Source organism: Microcebus murinus, chromosome 5, assembly GCF_040939455.1.
Source record: "Microcebus murinus isolate Inina chromosome 5, M.murinus_Inina_mat1.0, whole genome shotgun sequence".
NCBI lineage: Eukaryota > Metazoa > Chordata > Mammalia > Primates > Cheirogaleidae > Microcebus > Microcebus murinus.
Genome location: NC_134108.1, coordinates 73323807 through 73347509, shown reverse-complemented (window position 1 = coordinate 73347509; position 23703 = coordinate 73323807). Strand labels below are relative to the sequence as shown.

Below are 23703 nucleotides of genomic sequence, written 5' to 3'. Positions count from 1 at the left end.
TAACCTTGAATTCCTTTTTTCCCCTGCAATAGTACAATATAAGAATGCCCCTGTAGTCTCTTTAATTTAGGAATTCATGTAAATGAAAGATTAATTTACCTGATAACCATGTTATGTTGTTTTCTTTAAACTTTTCTTTTTTTGAATGCTTGGTCTTTGGAGCTTAGCTGGTTTTTTGTTGAAGGGGTGTTTACTAAAATAGTGCTTTCAAATAATTGTTGTACCCTCCATGTAAAATTTAATTTTAAAAATGCTTTTTTCCCAACTTATTCTTAAGTAGAATTTTTGGTTCTAAAATTGAACAGTAGAATCTATTATTTTCTTTTATTTGGTATTAACTTTCCCTATGATACTGTTTCTGGTGTTAACTAACTCTATGTGTCTGTGAATATATTCTGGGAATTTTCATATTTTCTATGATGTTTAAAATTTGAAATTTTAATATCCATGATAATCTTAAAAATTAATTTCAGCATATATTGAGTCATCTGGATCATCTGCCATGTAAGCAGATATTACTGCATGGTAAAATTGGTGTTAATGTTTATTGTTGTAGTCATGCTATGTGAAGGCCAACTACTTCATGTTGTCTGAAGTCTATGAGGGTTTCACTGAGATCCAAATAACAAACAGTGCTAGGAGCATCCCTGCATACAAAACTCAAAAGAACCTGCATTATAGAGATAACATTCAAGTTGCAGACAGATGAATTTTACCGATTCCATTTTTTAATATAGCGACTTGGCAGCAGTTCATTAGCAGTAAATATATCAGTAAGTACACACTAAAGAAGTTTCTATTCAACTGATAATTGAATAGTCACACATTTAATGCAGATTTCAATATGGTTGTGATACCAACCTTATCTTTAAATGACTTCCTTAAAATTAGCATTCAAGAAATTCTTGGTGGTGGTTTTATTTGGTATAAGATCTGATTGTCCTCAACTGGTTAAGGAAGCCATGAAATTATAAATATTGTTTTGTATAGTGCATTTAAGTGAAAAGGCATTCTTTTCATTAGAATGATTAAAGACAAAAAACCAGGAAGATTGAATGTGGAATTGGACTATAAGCTTCATTGGTGTTGTCATTTCAGCAGAAAACTATTGTTACATTATATTTTTTATTAATTTGAATTTAATTTTGTAGTTATTTTGTATTTAATTTATAAATTTGTTTTGCCTTTTTGTCTTTTTATCAGGGTAATAAATGCTATTTAATTTTATATGTATTAAAATAACATATTAAAACTGGTTTAAGTTGATATTAGGAGAGTAAGAAATACTTTTCCTTTAAGAGTTGTCCATCTGGTACTTAGTTTGAGAAATCTTGGTCTATGATCTTGAACATTATTCTGTCATTATTATGATGGCTAACCATTGTCAGATTTTCCCCATTTTATTGTCTATGAGTTGATTAAAATTAAGTGATTCTTTTCTGTCATTTAAAAAAATTAATATCTCTAAGATATGGCTACCTGAAATATAGCCATGAAGTAAGTGATCCATTGATAACATTTGTGAATAATTGGAGTTTTAAAATACTATGGTTTGGCATGATTTTTAGTTAACCTGATATTGAGTATTATTTCTATTTTAATATTATTATTTTGGTCAATTTTATTCATTCATCCTTACAACAAATATTTTTAAAATTCTATGTGCAAGGGACTATTCTAAGTACTAGAGATGATTGGATACAGTTCTCATCTTTATGCTTGGGTGAGTCTACAGTCTCTCTTTGTTGCCACATTTCCTATTATTTATATGAAAAATATCATGTGTATATTACTTAGTACATATCTATTTCAACTACTATCTGCCCTGCTGTCATGTCTACATATCTTAGTACTTGGTGGGACATTACCACATCATAATTATTATAGACATAAATATCTTTTTAGTCCAAAATGATGAATCTTTTAAGCCTGTTCATTCAAGTAACTGTATTGAACGACTGCTAGATTCAGGACATTGTGCTAGGTACTATTGGATGTCCAAAGATGAATGAGACAGTCTGTGTTCTTGGTTGAGAAATTTATAAATTTTAATCTAGTCATTGAGTCTTTGGAACTGATTCAGGCTTTGCTGGATGTGGGCATTGTTGCATCTGTATCCATAATTATAGACTCATTAAAAAGAGGCACTTTTATGTTTAATAAACATTTACTAAGCATATACATTTGTTGCTGGTTGATTTTTTTTTTTTTTTTTTTTTTTTTTTTGAGACACAGTCTCACTTTCCTTGCCCGGGCTAGAGTGCCGTGGCATTAGCTTAGCTCACAGCAACCTCAAACTCCTGGGCTCAAGTGATCCTCCTGCCTCAACCTCCTGAGTAGCTGGGACTACAGGCATGTACCACCATGCCCAGCTAAAAAATATATATATATATATGTGTGTGTGTGTGTGTGTTTAGTTGGCCAATTCATTTCTTTGTATTTATAGCAGAGACGGGGTCTTACTCTTGCTCAGACTGGTTTTAAACTCCTGACCTTGAGCAATCCACCCACCTCGGTCTCCAAAGTGCTAGGATTACAGGCGTGAGCCACCACGCCTGGCTGCTGGTTGATTTTTATCTTCTTTAATTTTTCTCTCTTACCCATTATCATGATTATGATTTCTCTCTTACCCATTATCAGATTTCTTGCCTAGGAGTGATAGGAATAATAGAGGAATAATAGAGGTAGAACCTATAGGACAAGGTTCACAGATAGCCCTTTCTAACCAATGTTTCCTAGAGGTAACCATTTGAAAAATGTTGTTGTTGTAAGATAACTATAAATATAGATAAACTTCTTAAATCTGGAACCTGGCACATTCTGGAATCATAAAAATAGTGTTTCTCTCAAGTGGAAGCAGAGTTGGACACAGGGATATGTCCTGAAGGACCAATGAACAGGACCAGTCATATAGCCTTGGCCAACCTTGTAGGAACCCTGCAGTCACAATGACCCTTCTGAATTGTCTCTAGTTGGGCTGAGATGACCAGGCCTTTGTACTCTTTTTTTTTTTTTTTTTTTTTTGAGACAGAGTCTCGCTTTGTTGCCCAGGCTAGAGTGAGTGCCATGGCGTCAGCCTAGCTCACAGCAACCTCAAACTCCTGGGCTCGAGTGATCCTTCTGCCTCAGCCTCCCGAGTAGCTGGGACTACAGGCATGCGCCACCATGCCCGGCTAATTTTTTATATATATATCAGTTGGCCAATTAATTTCTTTCTATTTTTATAGTAGAGATGGGGTCTCGCTCAGGCTGGTTTTGAACTCCTGACCTTGAGCAATCCGCCCGCCTCGGCCTCCCAAGAGCTAGGATTACAGGCGTGAGCCACAGCCAGGCCTTTGTACTCTTACAGTGATGAATCAATTGTTGGGGGCTGCCAAGCATGGCCTAGAGGTTAGGAGGTTCGCTGCAGCTGGAACAGCCCCTAAAGGGGCTGGCAGCTGGTATGTGTGTCGGCCAACAATATTCTTAACAACCGGGACAAAAAGCTGCATGTGGCTGAGCTTGGCTGTGTGCATCAGTGTTCATCCTAAGCAGTGAAATGTGACGAATGGCAGGATTGCTTATTCAACCTTTTTTCATTTTCTAGCTATAGATTATAAGTAGACTAATTTTGGATGCTAATAAGTGGTAGATTAGGTATGGGTAAAAGGAGCATTTTATTTTTCCCTTATTATTTTCCACTTAGATGTTAATATTACTTAACTCTAATAATAGGGTGACCGTAAGTCTTAGTTTACAGCCCCATTTGTCTAGAACTACCCAGATTAATTCTGTTGAGAATCAATTAATATCTGTTGATTAGTTTTAGTAACTCCTAATACTTTCAGAGGTATCCCAGTTTGGTGGATAAATTGTGTGGTTTCCTCACCTAGTAATTTTTTGTTGTTGTTGTTTGCATATTCTTTAAGAGTTTTTCCTGGACTATTTATCTAATGAATGGAATATTCTATTTCTGACTTTTTGTTTTAAGAGGCAGAAATGATCTTCTGGATTAGCTTTGTATTTTGGTGTTAGTCATCCCTATAACAAATGTTTTTCTTCTGATTTAAGCAGATGAGAGGAAAAAAAAGAGAGATAAAACAAATGCTTTTCATCTTCATCAGATTTTTTATCAGCTAACTTAAAAATGTTTTGAAATCATAACATATCCCATAAAGTCTATGACTAAAATTATTGGGATGTATTGTTTATTCTTTTCACTGTTAAAATTGTATCTGTAATGACTTTTACTTTCCTTGTTTATTTTGTAGCTTAGTCACAAATATTTATGTCCTTATTTATTTTTCTGCTCAGGCAATCTGAGATGCTAGCTGTTTGCCTCATGCAGTTAACCAGTTTCTGGAAGGATATTCCAACCTATTCAAAACTGAGTCCTGAGGAAATACAAATTACTTAGGGGCAGTTGTAAACTTGCTTTTTCAGTAATTTTTATGGGAAAAAGAAAAAATTAATTCTACCCCAGGTAGATAGAATAACTTGCGGGGCCAATTTGTTCACAAGTAAAACCCCAAAACTAGTAATGGATTCTGAAAAATGTCTAGAGACAGAAGAGTTTGAGATTTTTCTTGACCTACCAGGAGGTAATTGGCTATTACCTTAAACCATCCTATAGCTTCTTCTTTTCCCTAATTGTTGTTTCTTTGCCCTCTTTTTGCTGTTTCTGGTCTACAAATGTGGCTAAGTGTTGGATAGGGAACAGGGTACACTGGTGGATTCAGTTTTGCCCACCTTTAATTCTTTGAAGTTAGTTGCTGGTTTTATTTTGAAGTTCGGCAGTATGTAGTGGACAGTATCTTTAACGATGCAGTGCCAGTGATGTATAGCTTCTTAATCATGCCCCCTTTACAAAAGAAGAACACTGTTAGAAAGTGGTGGTGTGATTTTATGTTTGATCTTCAACAAATGAGAAATTGAAAAGACAAACCATCTGGCATTCTACATATATTTTCATTGTCTTGGGCAATCATGAAGTTATACAAAGATATAGCCTAAAATTTAAGCAGGAGTAGCAAAATATAAGAAAATGTCATGTTGTATCAATTTTTTTCTTTTATTCTAGTTATCTATACTGTTTATACCAATACATTTGTCTAAAATGTTAATTCAATTTTATTCAGTTATTTAGGATTTAGAAAGAAGTAATTTGGATAGTTTTTACTTTTTTTCTGACCCAGTCAAAGCTGTTTGGCATTGAAGAACTCTTTCAGAGTAGGCATAGTTTTTTCCTTCACATGAGGTCAAAGCCACTAGCCACCTAAGCAACATTTGTTGAGTTTTATTTGTATTAATAGCACTTTGATATAGTGCTCTTTGCCACTTTCTTTGAGCTTCAGAAACTTATTGTGTCATTATAGACTTTGGCTGCCTTTTAATGGTATGAATTTCAACTAATCCTGTATTTTAGTTATCATTTGGAGGACTGTTTTATTTTTATTTTTTTTTTTTTTGAGACAGAGTCTCACTTTGTTGCCTAGGCTAGAGTGAGTGCCGTGGCGTCAGCCTAGCTCACAGCAACCTCAGACTCCTGGGCTCAAGCAATCCTCCTGTCTCAGCCTCCCAAGTAGCTGGGACTACAGGCATGCACCACCATGCCCGGCTAATTTTTTCTATATATATTAGTTGGCCAATTAGTTTCTTTCTATTTATAGTAGAGACGGGGTCTCGCTCTTGCTCAGGCTGGTTTTGAACTCCCAACCTCGAGCAATCCGCCCGCCTCGGCCTCCCAGAGAGCTAGGATTACAGGCGTGAGCCACCGCGCCCGGCCCTGGAGGACTGTTTTAAACTATCATGTATTTCAGGGATATCCAGTTTATGTACTAACTAAGCTAAAGCATGTGGTTTGTGTGATATTATCATATTATCACATACATACTACTTAATTGTAATGAATTTGAGAAATTTGGTTCTAAGTAGACAAAAGCTGAGTTTTAGTCATCTCAGAAAGTAGAAAAAGACTTATAAACTTGATTTCTAAATCAAAAGATACTAGCTCCCATTATCTAATTTATCCTTTCAAAATAGACATTTATTCAACACTTTTAATGTGCCAGATGAGTGCTAATCACTAACACCATCCTTCCTTGTCATTTGTGGACCCTGGGCCAGTCCTTTTTGTTCCTATCCTGGCTCTCTTGTCACTTCTGTTGGTGGTCTACATGGATGGTCTTCCCAATATTCTGGCTTCTCAGTTTCTTATTCTTCTCTTCTCTGGTGTCTTGTCCTTTATGCTGTGTCAGCCTCTCATTCTTAGAGTCATACTTTGGAGATGATCAGTGACTTCAGTCTCTCCACAATCTCAGTTTGAAGCATCCCTAACTCTGACCTCCACCATGGTCACTCTCCAGCTCACTGCTTCTGGTTATCTCCATTCCAGCAATCTTTTTACTTGCTTTGTTCTTAAAAATCTGTGGATTTCACCATCTTGTTTCTGTCTCTCAATCTCTCATGGCCATTCTTCCTTTTATACCCAGCTTAAGTTCCACATCAATATTTGCTTGGCACAGTCCAGTTGTAGTTAAACCCATCTCTCTGTCTGAATCCTAAATCCCTGAGCTGAATGTCACAGGAACAAAACATGCCAATCATGCCAACTGGTCTTAGTTTAAGTTCAAGGTAGTAACCTCAGGGGTTCTCATGTTGCCTGCCATCATGCTGCATGTTCCTGGTCCATTCAGTCTTCCATTTTCCTGGATGATTATTTCATACTATCTTTTTTTCCCCCCTCAAAACTGCTTCCCCTATCCTTACTTTTAGCTAATAATCTAGTTTTGTATTTTACTGAAAAGGTAGATGCCACTAATAGAGGACTTGGACAAGCTCTCACTGCCACATATATTTACATACCAGCATCAGTACCTGTATACTCCCTTTCGTCCTGTACTCTGAACGAGTAATGCAAGGCTTCCTATCAACCCCTCCACACTAGACCCCTTCTTCCTTGTCACCTTTTCAAAGACACGGTTCCAGTTATTATTCCTTCTTTCCATTTCATTATTTTTCTCAAAATAATGTCCTCTTCTTTGATGATCAAATCCCATCAGCCGGCAAATATGTGTTATTTTTTCTGTCTTAAGAACATCTGCTTGACCCCACATTCCCTACAGTCAGCCACTCACTGCTCCCTTTCCCTTCTCTCCTTTACAGCAAAATTTCTCCACGTACTTGTCACTACCCATTGTCTTCAATTTCTCTGTTCCCATTCTCACTTGAAGTCACTGTAATTAAGCTTTTGGTTTATTCCCTCTTTCCTACTTTGCAGCAACTGTCATGTCAAGGTCACCAATGATAAAATTCTCAGCCATCATCTGACTTTCTGATAGCAGCGTCGGACACAAGTTAACCACTTTCTTCTTGGAAAAACTTTCTTCTCGGACAGTACTTTCTTCTAGTTTTCTTCCAAACTCCTTCTTTTTTCTTCTCAACCTTGCTGATTATTTTTCACCTGCTGTTTTGTTAACCTTGGAGTATCCAGAATACACCCCTAGATCTCTTCTTTTCTCTCTATGTACCCATTTAAACTTACCAAGTTTAATCTTACCCCATGCTTCTTCATAGTTCACTTTCTCAGTTACTCACGACTCTGTTCTTTAGGTTACTCATGCCCAAAGCCTTTGAATCATCCATACTATTTCTCTGACTCACTCCCCATCCATTTCATCAGCAAACCCATTTAGTTCTATCTTTAGAATTGTGTGGAGTCTCATGCCTTTTCTCTACCTTCCCTGGTATTATGCATCATTACCTGTCACCGGGATTATTGCAGTATACTGTAATCAGTCTTGCTGTGTCTACCCTTGCTGTTGACAGGCTACTCACAAAATACAGCCAGAGGGATCCTGTTGAAATGCAGCTCAGACAATGGCATGACTTTTCTTGATGAATTCCTATTACTGTCACGCACCTGGTTTCTGACTCATTCTTACAGTAAAAGAGTGTTTACAATGTCCTTCCAGGCCTTGCCTGATTTCTGTCACCTCCCTATGCCACCCTCTGAAATCTTTTGACTTTATCTCCTACCACTACTTCTCTTACTCTGTTCCAGGCTCTCTTCAACTCCTTGCCTTTCCTCAGATGTGCTAAACATGCTCTTTCCCCATGGTCTTTGCATTTGCTGGTCCCTCTGCCCAGAACATTTATTCCCTTGCATATGTGCATGGCACACTTCTTCATTTCTTTCAACTTTTTCTTAAATGCCATCTCTCAGTGGCACCTTCTTCATCTCCCTATTTAAAATCACAGTAGTTCTCCTCCCCCATCAACCACTCCTTGCTTTATCATCTAACACACTGTATATTTTGCTCCCTTATTTTATTTTCTGTTTCCCCTGACTAGAATGTAAGCTTTATAAGGAGACGAATTTTTAAAATTTTGTTTGCTGCTATTTCTAGCACTTAGAAAAGTGTCTGTACAATATTAAGTACTTTATAAGCATTTATCATATGACTTATTGTAGTCTTTTCAGTATCCTGCATCTTCTGTTATAGATAAGAAATGGAGACTTAGGGAGTTTAGTAATTGGTGGAGGTAACACTCAAACCGAGGTCTGTCTTTTCTCATAATACAATCACTGCATGTATTGATTCATCTATCAGGGTACCATCACATGAATTGCATTATAAGGTAGAAGAAGTCATCAATATTTCTTTATTTCTTATTTTTTAATTTTTTATTACATGAATTGTGAGAGAGAAGGAAGTCAAAAATATTATGCATTTTATTTGTGTTCTTACCCTCAATCAGTATCTGGGGAGAAAATAGAAACAGTTTTTAATATTTAGTTCATGGTGAGGCACTTTCTGCTAGATCATAGAAACTCATTAGAGAGACTTGTTAATCTATTTCATCAAACCAAACATGTTTTGGATTAAAAGAGTTCTGTGAACTCATCTTTTCTGCCTTCTAGTGGCAAAAAGGCTGTATTTTCGTACCGAGGTGAAAAGTATCTGAATCCCATAAACTTGAAGGAGCAAGGAATAAATAATGCCACTCCTTTGGTGAAGACCTTCAGGTATTGCTGGGACGTGATTCCACAGGAGGCAGCTGGCATTTATGTTCATTTTCTACCACTGAATTGTTGTCAGCTCAATGGAATCACAGATTTTCAAAAATTGTCAAGCTACTTGTAGTCAAATAGGGAATTGATGAGGAATAGAGGTCACAATTTCAGAAGATAGGCACAGATCGTGATGAATATGAATCACACTTCAAGTTTTTGCAGCTGCTTTTAGAGTCTCAAACTACAGGATGTGGCTAGTCGACATTTCCCAACACCTGCCCCATTTTGGTGCATTTTCAGAGGGAATAATTGAGCTAAAGTTAAATCTGTGTACAAAGAAGAACTCGTACCCTTGGATTATGGAAATGAAATATGAATGCCAGTTCTGTCCCCAAACGTTTGGTTACATGGCCAGACTGTGGCCATTGTTTGTGTCTACCCAAATCCCAGAAGTTAGAATTTTTGAAGAAATGCTGGTATTAGCTGAGAGGTGGTGAAATTTCAAGTGAGTTGTACACTAATAAAGTTGTACCTTGTGGTTTGAATGGAATACCTTAGGTGTTTATTAAGCTTCTCTAATTTGAAGAGGCTCAAACTCCAAATTCTGTCTCCTCTCACAGCTGGAATCTCTGCTCTGCTCTTACAGTGTGCAGAGGTTATTTGCTGCCAGGCTTTTGGAGTACAGGTGCCTACGCCAGGCACCTGCAGGTGTAGGTGTCAGTGGAGATTTGAGCAGTTTATGCACAGATTTTATAGCGTTCCCCTCAAGTTTTAGCCAAAACTGGCAGGCCCAGACTCTTCTTTGACACCTTGGGCCCATAGGACTGAGTCTGTTTGTGTGAATTCTTGCTGTCCTGACACATAGACTGGGAGTCCTCAGGGATATGCCTTGTAAATTCATGCTTGTCCACTCACTCCCCTCCTTTTATAAGTGAAGTCCTCTCAGTTTATGCTCACTTTCGGCCCTTCAATGCCTTTAAGTAGTTGTTTGTTACATTTTGCCCGGAGTTTATAATCATTAAGTGTGGGAAGGCTAGTCTAAAAGAAGCAACTCTCCCATTACCTTCAGAACCTCACTAAGTTGTAACGTATAGTTTTCCATTATTATTCAGTTTAAAATATTTTAAAATTTCATTATAGTTTCTTTGAGCTATGAGTTATTTAGACATATATTTTAAAAGTTTTCTAGCATATGGATTTTCTAAATATCTTTTTGTTACTGATTTCTAGCTTAATTCCACCATGGTCAGAGAATATGCCCTGTGTGATTTTAATCTTTTATATTTGGTTGAGATTGGATTTGTAGCCCAGTGTATGGGCAACTAATATCAGTGTTTTCTATTTACTTGAAAAGGATTTGTATTCTTAGCTCTTGGGTGCAGTGTCCTATCTATGTCAGTTAGCTCATGTTTATTAATCATATTTAAATCTTCTATATTTTTTACCCCCCTCTTTTTTTGATATGTGTTTTCTGTCAGGTATTAAGACTGGTATATTAAAAATCTCCCACTATATTGTAAATTTGTCCATTTTTCCTTTTAGTTGTGTTAATTTTTCCCATTTATTTGGAGCCCATTGTTAGATGAGTTTAAATTTAGAATTGTTACATCCTTTTTGTGACTTGAACCCTTCAACAGTATGACTTTTCCTCTTTATCTCTGGTATATCTTTTCCCTTAAAGTCTACTTTGCTATTAATATAGTGGCATCAGCTTTTTTCTGATTAGTTTTTCCATGGTACATTTTTTTTCCTTCTTTTTATTTACAGTTTTTCTTTATCTTTATAGTTTGTGTTTTGTTTTAAGTAATTGGTTTCTTTTATCCAAGTGTGACAATCTTTCTTTTAATTGGAATGTTTAGATTACTTACATTAACACGAATATTGATTGCATTTAAATCAACCATCATACTATTTATTTTCTATTTCCTCCGCCTGTACTATATTTCTCCATCCCACCATTATTAGTTTACTGAATTTTCAAATGTATTGTGTATTACATTACACTCATTTGCCATATGAACATTCTTATCATTTTCTAGGAAAAGATAGAGTTTTTAACACTCCACTGTGTGAACAAGGAATTGTTGGATTTGGAATTGGAATTGCAGTCGCCGGTGCTACTGCCATCGCAGAAATTCAGTTTGCAGATTATATTTTCCCTGCTTTTGATCAGGTGAGTGCATCATGTTTTACTATAAATGAGCATTTCTAGGGTTGTTTGGTTCATGAAGTGTTGAAGTATTGTCTCCACCCTCAATCCCCCAATTTTAGGAATGTTTTGAGCTGGTGTATTACAGTTATCACTTTGCTATGAGAATATAGTTAAGGATTTAATAGAATGGTTTAAGAAAGTGGATGGGAAAGAAAGGGCTCATCGTGACAAGTCTCTTCTTTCTGTCTTCTGCCCAGATTGTTAACGAAGCTGCCAAGTATCGCTATCGCTCCGGGGATCTTTTTAACTGTGGGAGCCTCACTATCCGGTCCCCCTGGGGCTGTGTTGGCCATGGGGCTCTCTACCATTCTCAGAGTCCTGAAGCGTTTTTTGCCCATTGCCCAGGAATCAAGGTATCCTCATTTATGTACTTTCTTTGATCTCTATTTGGTGTTTCCGTGGTGGTCGATTCTGTTAATATTAACTAATATGCTTATCTGGAGGAAAAAACAAACAGGACTTCTGGAATTTATGTGAACTTAACTGTATTTAAGAAAGGGAGGTTAGCATTTGTTTTAAATATACTAAGGCCCAGTTTTATAGAATATTCTTTTTGAAGCAGCACTGGTTTGATGCTGGCATTAATTAACTTCAGAGAGTAAGACTGAGAACATAGTTGGTTTCTCTTCTCAGTCTTTCAAAGGTTTATGTTTCTGTATAATCAATCTTTCTTATCTGATTCTGGGGTGATTTTAATAAGTCTACTGTTTAATCCATATTTACTTCAGAGGTATGGGACTTTTGCTATTAGTCCATTTCTTGTTAAATAGACAGAGAGAAAACTGTTAGCTAGATGTGTTTTTCTTCTGTCTAGAATAAGGTAATGCTTACTCAAATGATTAATTACTTTTTTTTTTTTTTTTTGAGACAGAGTCTCGCTTTGTTGCTCAGGCTAGAGTGAGTGCCATGGTGTCAGCCTAGCTCACAGCAACCTCAAACTTCTGGGCTCAAGCAATCCTGCTGCCTAAGCCTCCTGAGTAGCTGGGACTACAGGCATGCACCACCATGCCTGGCTAATTTTTTCTATATATATTAGTTGGCCAATTAATTTCTTTCTGTTTATTGTAGAGATGGGGTTTCACTCTTGCTCAGGCTGGTTTTGAACTCATGACCTCTAGCAATCCACCCGCCTCGGCCTCCCAGAGTGCTAGGATTGCAGGTGTGAGCCATCACACCCGGCCTCAGATGATTAATTTTCAAGCATCTTCCCTTTATATCCTACTTTCCCAATAGCTTAGGTCTTTTAATAACATAAATACTTTGAATATTTTATATCTTAATTTTTTATGTTATCTTTTCTATTTACTGAATAAGTTCTTAAGGGAATCATTATAGAAATCCACAGATATGTCAATCTAGACATGTATGTTTGTTTTTGACCACATGGATTGGTTGTGAACATGTGTCTATGTTTCTAATTTTCTTATTTGTTTTTTTCTATCAGATCAAAGTCATAAGGGTTTTCTTAGTTAAGTAGAAGTTGCCTGACATTTTAACATAAGCTAGAAGTGGTAGTTTGGGACAGAAGCCACATTTGAGGCAATAGTTATTTTTGTACTTGAGCCGAACACTGATTCACATTGAATGTTTATAACATTACTCAGTGTTTTTAAGAACAGAGCTTTACTCTGAATCCCCTACCTTCTCTTTACCACCTTTTTCCCTCCTCCACTGTCTCTTGCTTTTTTTTTCCAGCCCAAATGAAAATATACCTAAAATATAAAAGGCTAAAAATAAATATGTGAAGAGAGAAGATAAACTAAAAAGTGGCGACATTAAAGATAAAGACATTGTGCGATATAGTTATTATGTGTTCAGAAGTCTATTTACAGAAAATAGTGACATTTGTGCTATTTTATTTTTAAAATAACAAGCCCTCGATAAAAATGGCATAAAATGACTTTGAAAGCAAGTGTAGTTTGCCTCAAGGAATCTTGTTTGAGTCTTTGTGATAAATTCGTGTTTATTTTAATGTTCACTCTTTCTATGTAATGCTTGTCTTTATATAGTGATTCTTCAATCATTAAAAATTAGGTACAAGTTTGGTTTGAGGCAACATGGTACAGAAGTTAAGAGCTTTGGCCTTGGTATTAGTCAGAACTGGATGAGAATCCCTGGTCTAGCAAGCAGTGTGACCCTAGGCAAGCAACTTGATCCCTCTAAGCCTCGATCTCTATTTCTAAATTGGGGAAAATAATAATAGCCACGTAGTGGAGTTGCTATGAATAATAAATCAATTAATCCACACACAGTGCTTGGCCAAGTTAACACATGTACTTCCTGCTGTCATTATCATCATCTTCCTCATCATCACTCTCATTCTCAAAAGGTCCTGGAGCCTTTTCCTGTCAAGCAGAAGTGTGGAGTATCCACACTTTTCTTTTTGCTCTGCTATAACTGGACATTATGATGCCTGGAGTATAAAATTCAGTGGATTATTTTTCCATTTATGAAATAAAGACTTATTTTTTCATGAGAGAGAAGGGATTTTGGCATGTTAAAACTAGATAAGAGAGTTGTATGTATTCTGAGAGTAGAAGAATGTTAGCATTATAGTATTACGTCTTTATAGGTAAATCAGGTAGATATTGACAATTTTACTTTTTTGCTTTCATGAATGTTCTTTGCAGTTTCCTTTTCTTTTTTGTATGGGCAAAGTTAGCTGCTTAAGAGAAGAGCAGTATCTTAGTTATCAGATAAATATTTAACAAAAGGCATCTGCTAAATATTTAACAAAAAAAATTTTGTGGGTAATATATGAATAATAATAAATGGTAATTAGGCTAAAAATAAATGCCAGAGTTCTATTTTTAATTAGTAACAATTGCTTATTTAAATATCAATCCTTCTTGTAAGAGAGTTTACTGGGATATACTTTTACTAAAATTGTCTTTAAAAAAATCTGTTTTTGCAGGTGGTTATACCCAGAAGCCCTTTCCAGGCCAAGGGACTTCTATTGTCATGCATAGAGGATAAAAATCCTTGTATATTTTTTGAGCCTAAAATACTTTACAGGGCAGCAGGTAAAGGTTTTCTTTATTTTATATTTGTGAATATCTTTATATACTTTTTTACAGCTCCAAAAATTTTATCTTCCATTAAGCTTGATTTATATTTTCTTGCTAGAAAAAAATTCTGATTGGTTTCTTCTATATTTAGTTGTCCTCAGGTGTAAATGTTATGTTTGGGAAAAGTCCATCTGATGGTAGCAAGAACAAAGGCACTATATTTAGCAACATAGTTTGTGTTTAGTAACTATGGGTTGAATGAAAAAGTGAACAAGCTCATTTTACTAAATAATATCTAAGTTCCCGGATAGTTAAAGTGGTCATAAAGGTTTTCATGCAAATCAGGTTGCCTTTGATCATGAAGGAGTCACCATTAACGATTTTGCTGTGCTATCAGGTCTGCACTCTGCTGTCTGTCTAAAGCAACCTGAGATGTTTGGTCATCTTCCTCTTAGCTCAGAATCGTGAAATCTATAAACACACATGTGACTGCTTTTTTCTCAGCTATAATGGAAATTTTAAACAATAAATGTTTTGTTCTGTCTAAGGTATATTTTATTTTGAATTCAAAAAACATCCCTTTGGCAAATCATTCTTTTCCATACAGTTAAATTTAAAAACACATATTTTTTTTATTGTGATGTAATTTACATACAGTAAAATGCATAGGTATTAAGTATCCAATTTGATGGGTTTTTGACAACCCTGTACATCCGTGTAAGCACTGTGTAAAACAAGATATAGAACATTTTAATCAATCCCGGGAGCTCCTTCCCGCCTTTTCACCGCCATCCATTCTCCCTACCACACACTCAGTCACTTTCTGATTGCTATCAGATTATTCGTACATGTGTTTGAGCTTCATATAAATGGAATCGTGTGTATTCTTTTGTGGTTACCTTCTTTTGCTCAACCTAATGTTTTTGAGATTCATATATGTTGTTGCTTGTATCAGTAGTTTATTCCTTTTTCATTGCTGAGAAGGAGTCTATTGTATGAATATTCATTGTTAATTTCTATTACAATAACATTGTATAACTATATACAATATTAGAACATTACTACCAAGTAATGAACATTGTCATTACATTGTATGAATATTCATTGTTCATTTATGTTACAATAATATTGTACAACTACATATAATATTAGAACATTACTACTAAGTAATGAACATTGTCATTACATTGTATGAATATTCATTTTTCATTGTTATTATTACTACTAAGTAATAATTTTTCTTATTATTATTCTAAGTATTCTAGTTGTAAATATTAAGGAGAGTAGCTTCCCTCTTCTTTCTTGATCAAGCTAATGTCTTGCGAATATCATTAGTATATTGCAAGTATGTTTCTGGGACCAGCCTGCCAATGAATTAAACTGGAAATCCTTCTTGGCTATGGGGAAAAGAACACCTGAAAATCTGAGGCATGTGCAATATTGTTGAATAAGTCTCATTTTGTCGTATAAATATTCATTGTGTGAATATATTACACTATATTCATGGACTGTGCAACTGAGCTTCTGTTTTGATTTATTCACTCCCCTGTTGATGAGTTTTTCAAAGTGGTTATGTCATTTTACACTTTCATTGGAAATTTATCAGAATTTCTATTGCTCTTAAGTGTAAAAACAGATTTTAAATTGAATCTCTAGATTTTTTATGGACTCTTATGATCCCATTATGGAATGAAAAATAATGAATGTAGGAATTTAAAATATTGAGCTGAATAGGAAGACATCAATGAGTAGCTTTTTGATGAAAATGGTTTCTAATACTTTGGATATACTATGGGTATTATATTTGTAATATGAGCCAGCTGTTACAGCCAATCAATGCGGAGATTTTTCAGTATTTCAATTTCAATGGAGATTGAATAAGAAACATTTGAAAAAGTAATATTCACTTTGCTGCAAAGTTTGAAATCAGGATTGGCTAGGGAAACATTTAATGTTATAGGATCCCAGCTAGGAGAATGAGCTAGAGAAATTAATTCTAGGCTTGGCCCTGGGAAATATAATGAAAGACCCTGATGAGGTTCTGAGTTCAAAAGGTTGTCACAAGTTTCCTCATGATTGATTATGTGCCATTTCAAGGACTCTAACTGAATCCTTTCTTGACCCCCATGGCTCAGTAGGGATCATACATACAGGCACCATTTCTTTCACATGTGGAGAGCTTCTCTGCAAAAGAAAGTAGGATAAGGAAAAAAGAGCTAGCCACTAAAGTCTTCATATTCGTGTTGTCTAGGTGGTTGTCAGAGTTCATGCCTGGGCCAGGAGAATAAACATCACCTCTTAGCTTATTAGACATGCAAACTGTCAGGCCTCACCTAACGCCTACTCAATCAGAACCTCTGGGAGCAGGGCCGGACACTCTTTGTCTGCAGGTGATTCTGATCCATGCTGAAGTTCGGGAAACATGGCCCAAGGTCCGGTCTGAAGCAGTAACTGATGTTGCCTGTATCTCCATTTATCTTATTTTACTCTTAGTTCTTATATGAATAGGATGCTTTTGACCCATGGTTTTCTTAAACTTGACCTGTGGTTCAAATCAGTATCTTTCAACTGATCATATTTTGGTTTCTACTTTTTTTTTGCTCTAAATGCTCTGACACTGATTCTATAATCGCTGCTTAGGTTCAACCTACTCTTCTCCAGCTCTGTCTGTTAATATCTCAGATTTACTTTATACTGGTGGAGTAAACTCCAAACTTACAGTTGTTAGGAAAGATTACGGTTGATCCTTGAACAACACAGGTGTTAACTGTGCAGGCCCAATTATACTTAAGATTTTTTTTTTTTTACAACCAAATGCAAATTGAAAATACAGTATTCGCAGGATACAATTTTGGTATACGAGAGAGTCCTGGAACCAATATCCTGAGAATACCAAGGGATGATTGTACTAGATAATTATTAATAACCTAATAATGGGCTATTTTGTAATGAACATAACTTCTAATTTACTCCCAATTATTTTTAATTGGGAAGATATAAAAGGAATGGTGCATTTTTGAATCAGTATTTGGGCCTGAATTAGCAGAGGGAAATAGGTTAGAAATTTCCTAGATTGTATGAAATATGTGGTGTCGAAATGAATTTAAGGAGAGGAAAGAGGAGGGAAATGTCAAGAGTTAGTATAGAATAAGATTTTCCATGATCTCAGGACATAGGCATTGTGGCTCAAGCTTTATAATTCTGACTTCTTTTTTGGGATTATTTATGTGAAGACAGAGCTTCAGTTTCTATGGGTGGTTTGCCATGGGATGATGTAAAATTGAGACCCTCAATTACTTTTACTCCTTTAGTCTTTGATTAATGGGTTCCTTCTATATCCTTTCATTTAGTCTCATCTTAAGTTTAACCTACTTTGAGTTTCATTCCCCTGTAGACTTTACTTGTATAATAGATAATTTCAACTAATATAATATATATTAATAATCTTGGTTAGAGAAAGGATGTGCCTCTTTTAAGATGAAAGTATCTTCTGTTGGAGTAGCACAATAGACTGGAGCCTTTCATAATTTAATATAGATACCATTTTGTGGTTTGAGTATATACTGCATTAATTTCCCCATTGGCAAAGCATTAATTTGCTTCTTTGAAAGTTATAGAAACTACATGTCACCATTGGATATGGTCACAAGTGGGGGGTTTGGGAGCCTCTGTGCCATGCAGTCATTAAGGGATCTAGTAAGATGCCCCCAGGTAGAGGCAAAGGCAGCTGGGAAGTATAGTTCTCCTATATTTAGAGAACGGATGAAATTGTTTGATGAATGCACAGTATTGTACCTGTCACAGCTTCTCTTGACCTCTCTGACACCCTCATTTCTAGGCCTGGTGCCCATATAGTGTTCTCTGTTCAAACCTCCGTGCTATGGGGACTTGCCTACATGACCAGTCTACAACATTGAGAAATGATTTCTTTCAGTTCAGCCATTAACTTTATAAACTATACAGGTGAAAAGAAAAACAGGAAAGTAAAACATTCTTTTATGCAGCAATTGTCTTGAAATATTTTTATTTTATTTTATTTTTTTGAGACAGAGTCTCACTTTGTTGCCCAGGCTAGAGTGCCGTGGCATTAGCCTAGCTCACAGCAACTTCAAACTCCTGGGCTCAAGCGATCCTCCTGCCTCAGCCTCCCGAGTAGCTGGGACTACAGGCATGCACCACCATGCCCCAGCTAATTTTTTCTATATATTTTTAGTTGTCCAATTAATTTCTTTTTATTTTTAGTAGAGACCAGGTCTCTTTCTCAGGCTGGTTTTGAACTCCTGACCTTGAGCGATCCTCCCACCTCCCAGAGTGCTAGGATTACAGGCACGGCCCGGCCTTGAATTTTGTTTTTATTTATCTTGAATATATACAATCAATAGATATAAACTTTGTGTCTCCTGAATGTAGAAGGAAAAACTAACCTAGTAATATTTTTAAATTTCCTGCTTATTTATTGTAATTATGACATTTAAGTGCAATTAATCTTTTTAGAAATGACAGATATTTAGAAATGGCAGATAATGAAGAGCAATCTAGGCAGTATCAAAAATGTACAAAATAGTTATGATTCAAAAAGAGAGTGAGTCAGTGTGACATTATCAAACACAGGCATCTGGTGGAGAAGATGTTCCTTTATGTCTTCTGAACTTTTAGTTTTATTTAATTGAATGATACATGACATCAGTGATATTGAAGTAAATGTGGCTTTTATCTGAGGTTCTTCTGGTGAAAAGGCAAGACAGACTAAAATACTAAAAGCCTTGTAATGTCTTTTTGTCAGGATTTTTGTAAAATCCAAAACTATTTCATTTAAAAATAGGTCATAAAGATATGGAGGAATTTTTCTTTTTTAGAAGATATACTAATTATATATGAATTCATATATTCTGAAAAGAAGAATGTTGTTATAAGTAGCTTTTGAGCAGTAGGAGACTTTAAAAATATTTTTGCCAAATATCAGTGTATACAAAGAGAAGAATTAGTATTTTGTATTTTACATTAAGCAGATTATTTTTGTGCAGGTCAGTACATTTCATACTGAATACATTTACTGACAAGAATCAGCTGGATCCATTAATGAGAGGAGGAAATTCATTTGTTATATTTCTGAAATGGTTTTTTTTTTTTTTTTTTTTTTTTTTTTTGAGACAGCCTCATTCTGTTGCCCAGGCTAGAGTGCCATTTCGTCAGCCTCGCTCACATCAACCTCAAACTCCTGGGCTCAAGCGATCTTTCTGTCTCAGCCTCCCGAGTAGCTGGGTCTACAGGCATGCGCCACCATGCCCGGCTAATTTTTTCTATATATTTTTAGTTGGCCAATTAATTTCTTTCTATTTTTTTAGTAGAGACCAGGTCTCTTGCTCAGGCTGGTTTCGAACTCCTGACCTTGAGCGATCCTCCTGCCTCGGCCTCCCAGAGTGCTAGGATTACAGGCGTGAGCCACCGCACCTGGCCTGAAATGGTTTTTAAAATGAAATAATACTTATATGGAATTTAAAATGTCAGATAATATCTTATAACCAAAAATAGCAGTTCCTTACTTCACCCTTCACCAAATCCATGTGGGCTTTCCCCATACACAGCCACTTTCGACTCTTTCAGCAGTTTCCTGTGGTTCTTTATCATGATATTTATAAATAATATGCTTATACTGCTTTTACAAATTTTTAAGCATTATTATTTTAACTTTATACTAGAGAGGGGGAAAATTTAGCTCTTTTATGCCACCTTCCTTTCCTCAGCATGTGCTGTTGCTTCCCCTTATACATCCAAACTGCTTCCAGTATCTTCATGGAGTTACAGTATAATTTTAGGTCAGATCTTAAATTAGTATTTACATTGCTATGGCCTAATCAGTACGACTCACAACTCAATGAGAAATGCATCCTTTCATTTCCACTTTGGTATGACAACTCTTTGTTTTTTTCTGGAGTCAATAGTGTTTTCTTTCTTCCTCATTTGCTTAGTTTCCTATGTTCGTGTTATTAATATAGTTCCTAATCTCCTCAGTGTACTCTTTTCTTACTTTGTTTGTATACATTAGGTGGCCAATCAGGTCACTCTTTTTCCTGTAGTGTCCCTTCTGTCCTGGGCTAGTCTACTAACGAGGTTAATAATGTGGATTCTGGAACCAGACTGCCTGAGTTTGAAGTGAGCTCCACTTTTTACTGGGCGTGGGCAGCAATGGTGTCGTGGTTTGTATGTGTCCCCTAGAGATCACATGTTGAAAACTTAATCCTCAGTGTAGCAGTGTTGTGAGGTTGGGAGGTTATTAAGAGACAATGAAATTGTGAGGGCTCTGCCCTCATGAATGGATCAGTATTGGTATTGTGGAGGTTATAGCAAAAGTGGGCTTGTTATAACAGCAAGTTTTGCCCTCTTGCAAATGGAATTTTCTTATACTCTGACATATTCTTTATATTATTCACTTTTCAAAGCTAAATCTGAGCCAGCAGATACCTACTTTTGATTATAAGCCTTAAGATATTTACATTCTCAATGACTAAGCTTAAGCTATATGGTAGAGTGATTTGTTTTTTTCTTTGTAAATACAATTTACTTCTATGAGTCTTATTCTTTCTTTGTAAAAAGTACAAGCATAAGGCCGGGCACGGTGGCTCATGCCTGTAATCCTAGCACTCTGGGAGGCCAAGGTGGGTGGACTGTTTGAGATCAGGAGTTTGAGACTGGCCTGAGCAAGAGTGAGATCCTGTCTCTACTAAAAATAGAAAGAAATTACTTGGACAGCTAAAAATATATATAGGAAAAATTAGCCGGGAATGGTGGTGCATGCCTGAAGTCCCAGTTGCTTGGGAGGTGGAGGCAGAAGGATTGTTTGAGCCCAAGAGTTTAAGGTTGCTGTGAGCTAGGCTCACACATGGCACTCTATCCTGGGCAACAGAGTGAGACTCTGTCTCAAAAAAAAAAAAAAAAGTACAAGCATAAGACTACATTGAATAAAATTAGTAAAAATTCCTTTTCCTTGCCCCTTCACTTCCAAATCCCTTCCTTAGGTTCCTTTCTGTGCATTTATATTTATACACATATATGAACATATGGACCACATTTGTTTACATGCACTGCAAACATTGTTCTGTAACTTGCTTTGCGAATCTTTTTTTATCTGTTTAGACAAATATGTGAATGTGTAAAATGTATGTACACAAATAATAAGAGCATGTTACAAATATTCTATAACTTGCTTTTCTTATTTATCAATATATTTTGGATATATTTTTATATCTGTTCCCATAGACATAGCTGATTTTTATATTCATAAAATTAGATCAATTTTATATTCATAATATTTCTGAACATGTACCATAATTTATCCTTTCCTCTATTATGGAATATTGGGTTGTTTCTAAATTCTGGCTATATTAAACAATGTTAAAGTAAACATCCATGTTTAGTATATATTTGTGTATATGTAAGAAGAAAATTATATCTGTGTTCTTTATTGTAAAAACTCTAAAACCTACATTTCTTAATTCTTTTCTTGCTTTCTGTAGGCCCAAATGTTCTTCATTTCAGCCCTGAGTAATAAATTATTGATGAAGCCAGATGCTGTGAGTTTCTAAATGGCAGGTAGTGAAAAACAGTGGAAGGATAGGGAGTTAATGACACAGGTACTATGGGGATACAAGACTCGATCAGTAAGTATTTGTAGCCTGAAAGCTAAAAATGAAAGCAGGAAATGTTTGTGAGATATTTAACTAGGGAATGCTAAGAGTGAAACCTAGTTTTTATTCTCTTGTGTTAGTTTCAGAGTTTCACCCTTTTTAAAAAGACTGTTTTTCTTAGAGTGGTTTTAGGTTCACAGCAAAATTGAGAGGCAGGTATAGAGATTTCCCTTTAGCACCTGTCCCCAAACAAGCATAGACTCTTCCATTATCAGCATCCTTCACCAGAGTAGTACATTTTTTACAGTTGGCGAACTTACATTGACACATCGTTATTCAAAGTCCATAGCTTACATTAGGCTTTATTCTTGGTATTGTACCTTCTATGGATTTTGACAGATGTTTAGTGGCATGTACCTACCATTACAGTATCATAAAGAGTATTTTTACTGCCCTAAAAGTCCTCTGTGCTTTGTCTCTTCCTCTCCCTGACCTGGCAACCACTGATCTTTTTACTGTCTCTTAGCTTTTGCTTTTCCATAATGTCATATAGTTGGAATTACGAAGTATGTAGTTTTTTCAAATTGGCTTCTTTCACTTAGTAATATGCATTTAGGGTTCCTTCATGTCTTTGCATGGCTTAGTTGCCCATTTCTTTTAAGTGCTGAGCAATATTCCATTGCTTGGATATATTATAGTTTATCCATTTACCTACTGAAGAGCATCTTGGTTGTTTCCAAGTTTTGGAAATTACGAATAAAGCTGCTGTAAACATCCATGCGCACACTTTTGTGTGGACATAACGTTTTCAACTTCTTTGGGTAAATACCAAGGAATGTGATTGCTGGATCAGAGGGTAAGGGTGTACTTAGTTTTGTAAGAAACTGCCAAACTGTCCAAATGGCTGTACCATTGTGCATTCCCACTAGCAATGAATAAAATTTCCTGTTGGTGCACATCGTTGCTAGCATTTAGTGTTTTGAATTTTGGCCATTCCAACAGGTGTGTAGGGGTATCTCATTGTTTAAATTTGCATTTTTCTGGTGATAACATATATGATGCAGGGCATCATTTCATAGCTTAATTGCCATCCATATATCTTCTTTGGTAAAGTGTCTATTAAGGTCTTTTTAATTGGGTTGTTTGTTTTTTATTATTGGGTTTTAAGAATTCTGTGTATATTTTAGACAATAGTACTTTATCAGATATGTCTTTTGCAAATATATTCTCCCAGTCTGTGGCATGCATTTTTATTCTCTTGAAAGTGTATTTTGTAGAGCAGAAATTTATGTTTAGTTTTTAAAACTTTTTTGGTGTGTATTCTGTCATCCTAAAGAGTCATCCATTAGATAGAAGTTTACTTTGAAGCAACTAGATCTCAAGAGTTTGATGTTAGCTTTGGGGGAATGTTATCATCACATCTATGTCCACCCTCTGGTTCTCCTCAAGAACAGCAGTTAACCTATTATTTGTGTATAGTGTACATTGTGTTTTTTTTTTTAAGCAAATAGAACACAAGTGGAACATTTTTTTCTGTTCTTATTATCTGTGATGTCATGATACTTCTTTTCTAAGAATATGGTTGTCTCCATTTGCCCAAATTACTTTTATGTCCATTCATAAATTCTATAGATGTTTTCAATAGGTTTAGCACATTTGTGGTTAGGATTATTCCTAGATGTTTTATTTATTTATTTATTTTTGGTATTATGGGTAGAATCTGTTTTTCCCTCTATTATATGTTCTAATTGGTTATTGCTGGTATATAGAAAATTTATATGTTGATATTGCATTTGGAGACGTTCTTCAATTCTCTAATAATATTTTAGCCAATTATCCTAGAATTACTAGTAGAAAATCTTA

General features: G+C 35.7%; 1 protein-coding gene across 2 annotated transcripts in view; it reads left to right on the top strand.

Moving 5' to 3' along the window:
- BCKDHB (branched chain keto acid dehydrogenase E1 subunit beta) overlaps positions 1–23703 on the top strand; it is a 211361-nt gene that overhangs the window by 45194 nt on the left and 142464 nt on the right. For both annotated transcript variants that reach the window (XM_012769130.2, XM_012769131.3), the window contains exons 4-6: positions 11035–11168; positions 11405–11560; positions 14122–14230. In XM_012769130.2, the coding sequence (XP_012624584.2) occupies positions 11035–11168; positions 11405–11560; positions 14122–14230 (399 nt within the window). The remainder of the gene's footprint in view (positions 1–11034; positions 11169–11404; positions 11561–14121; positions 14231–23703) is intronic.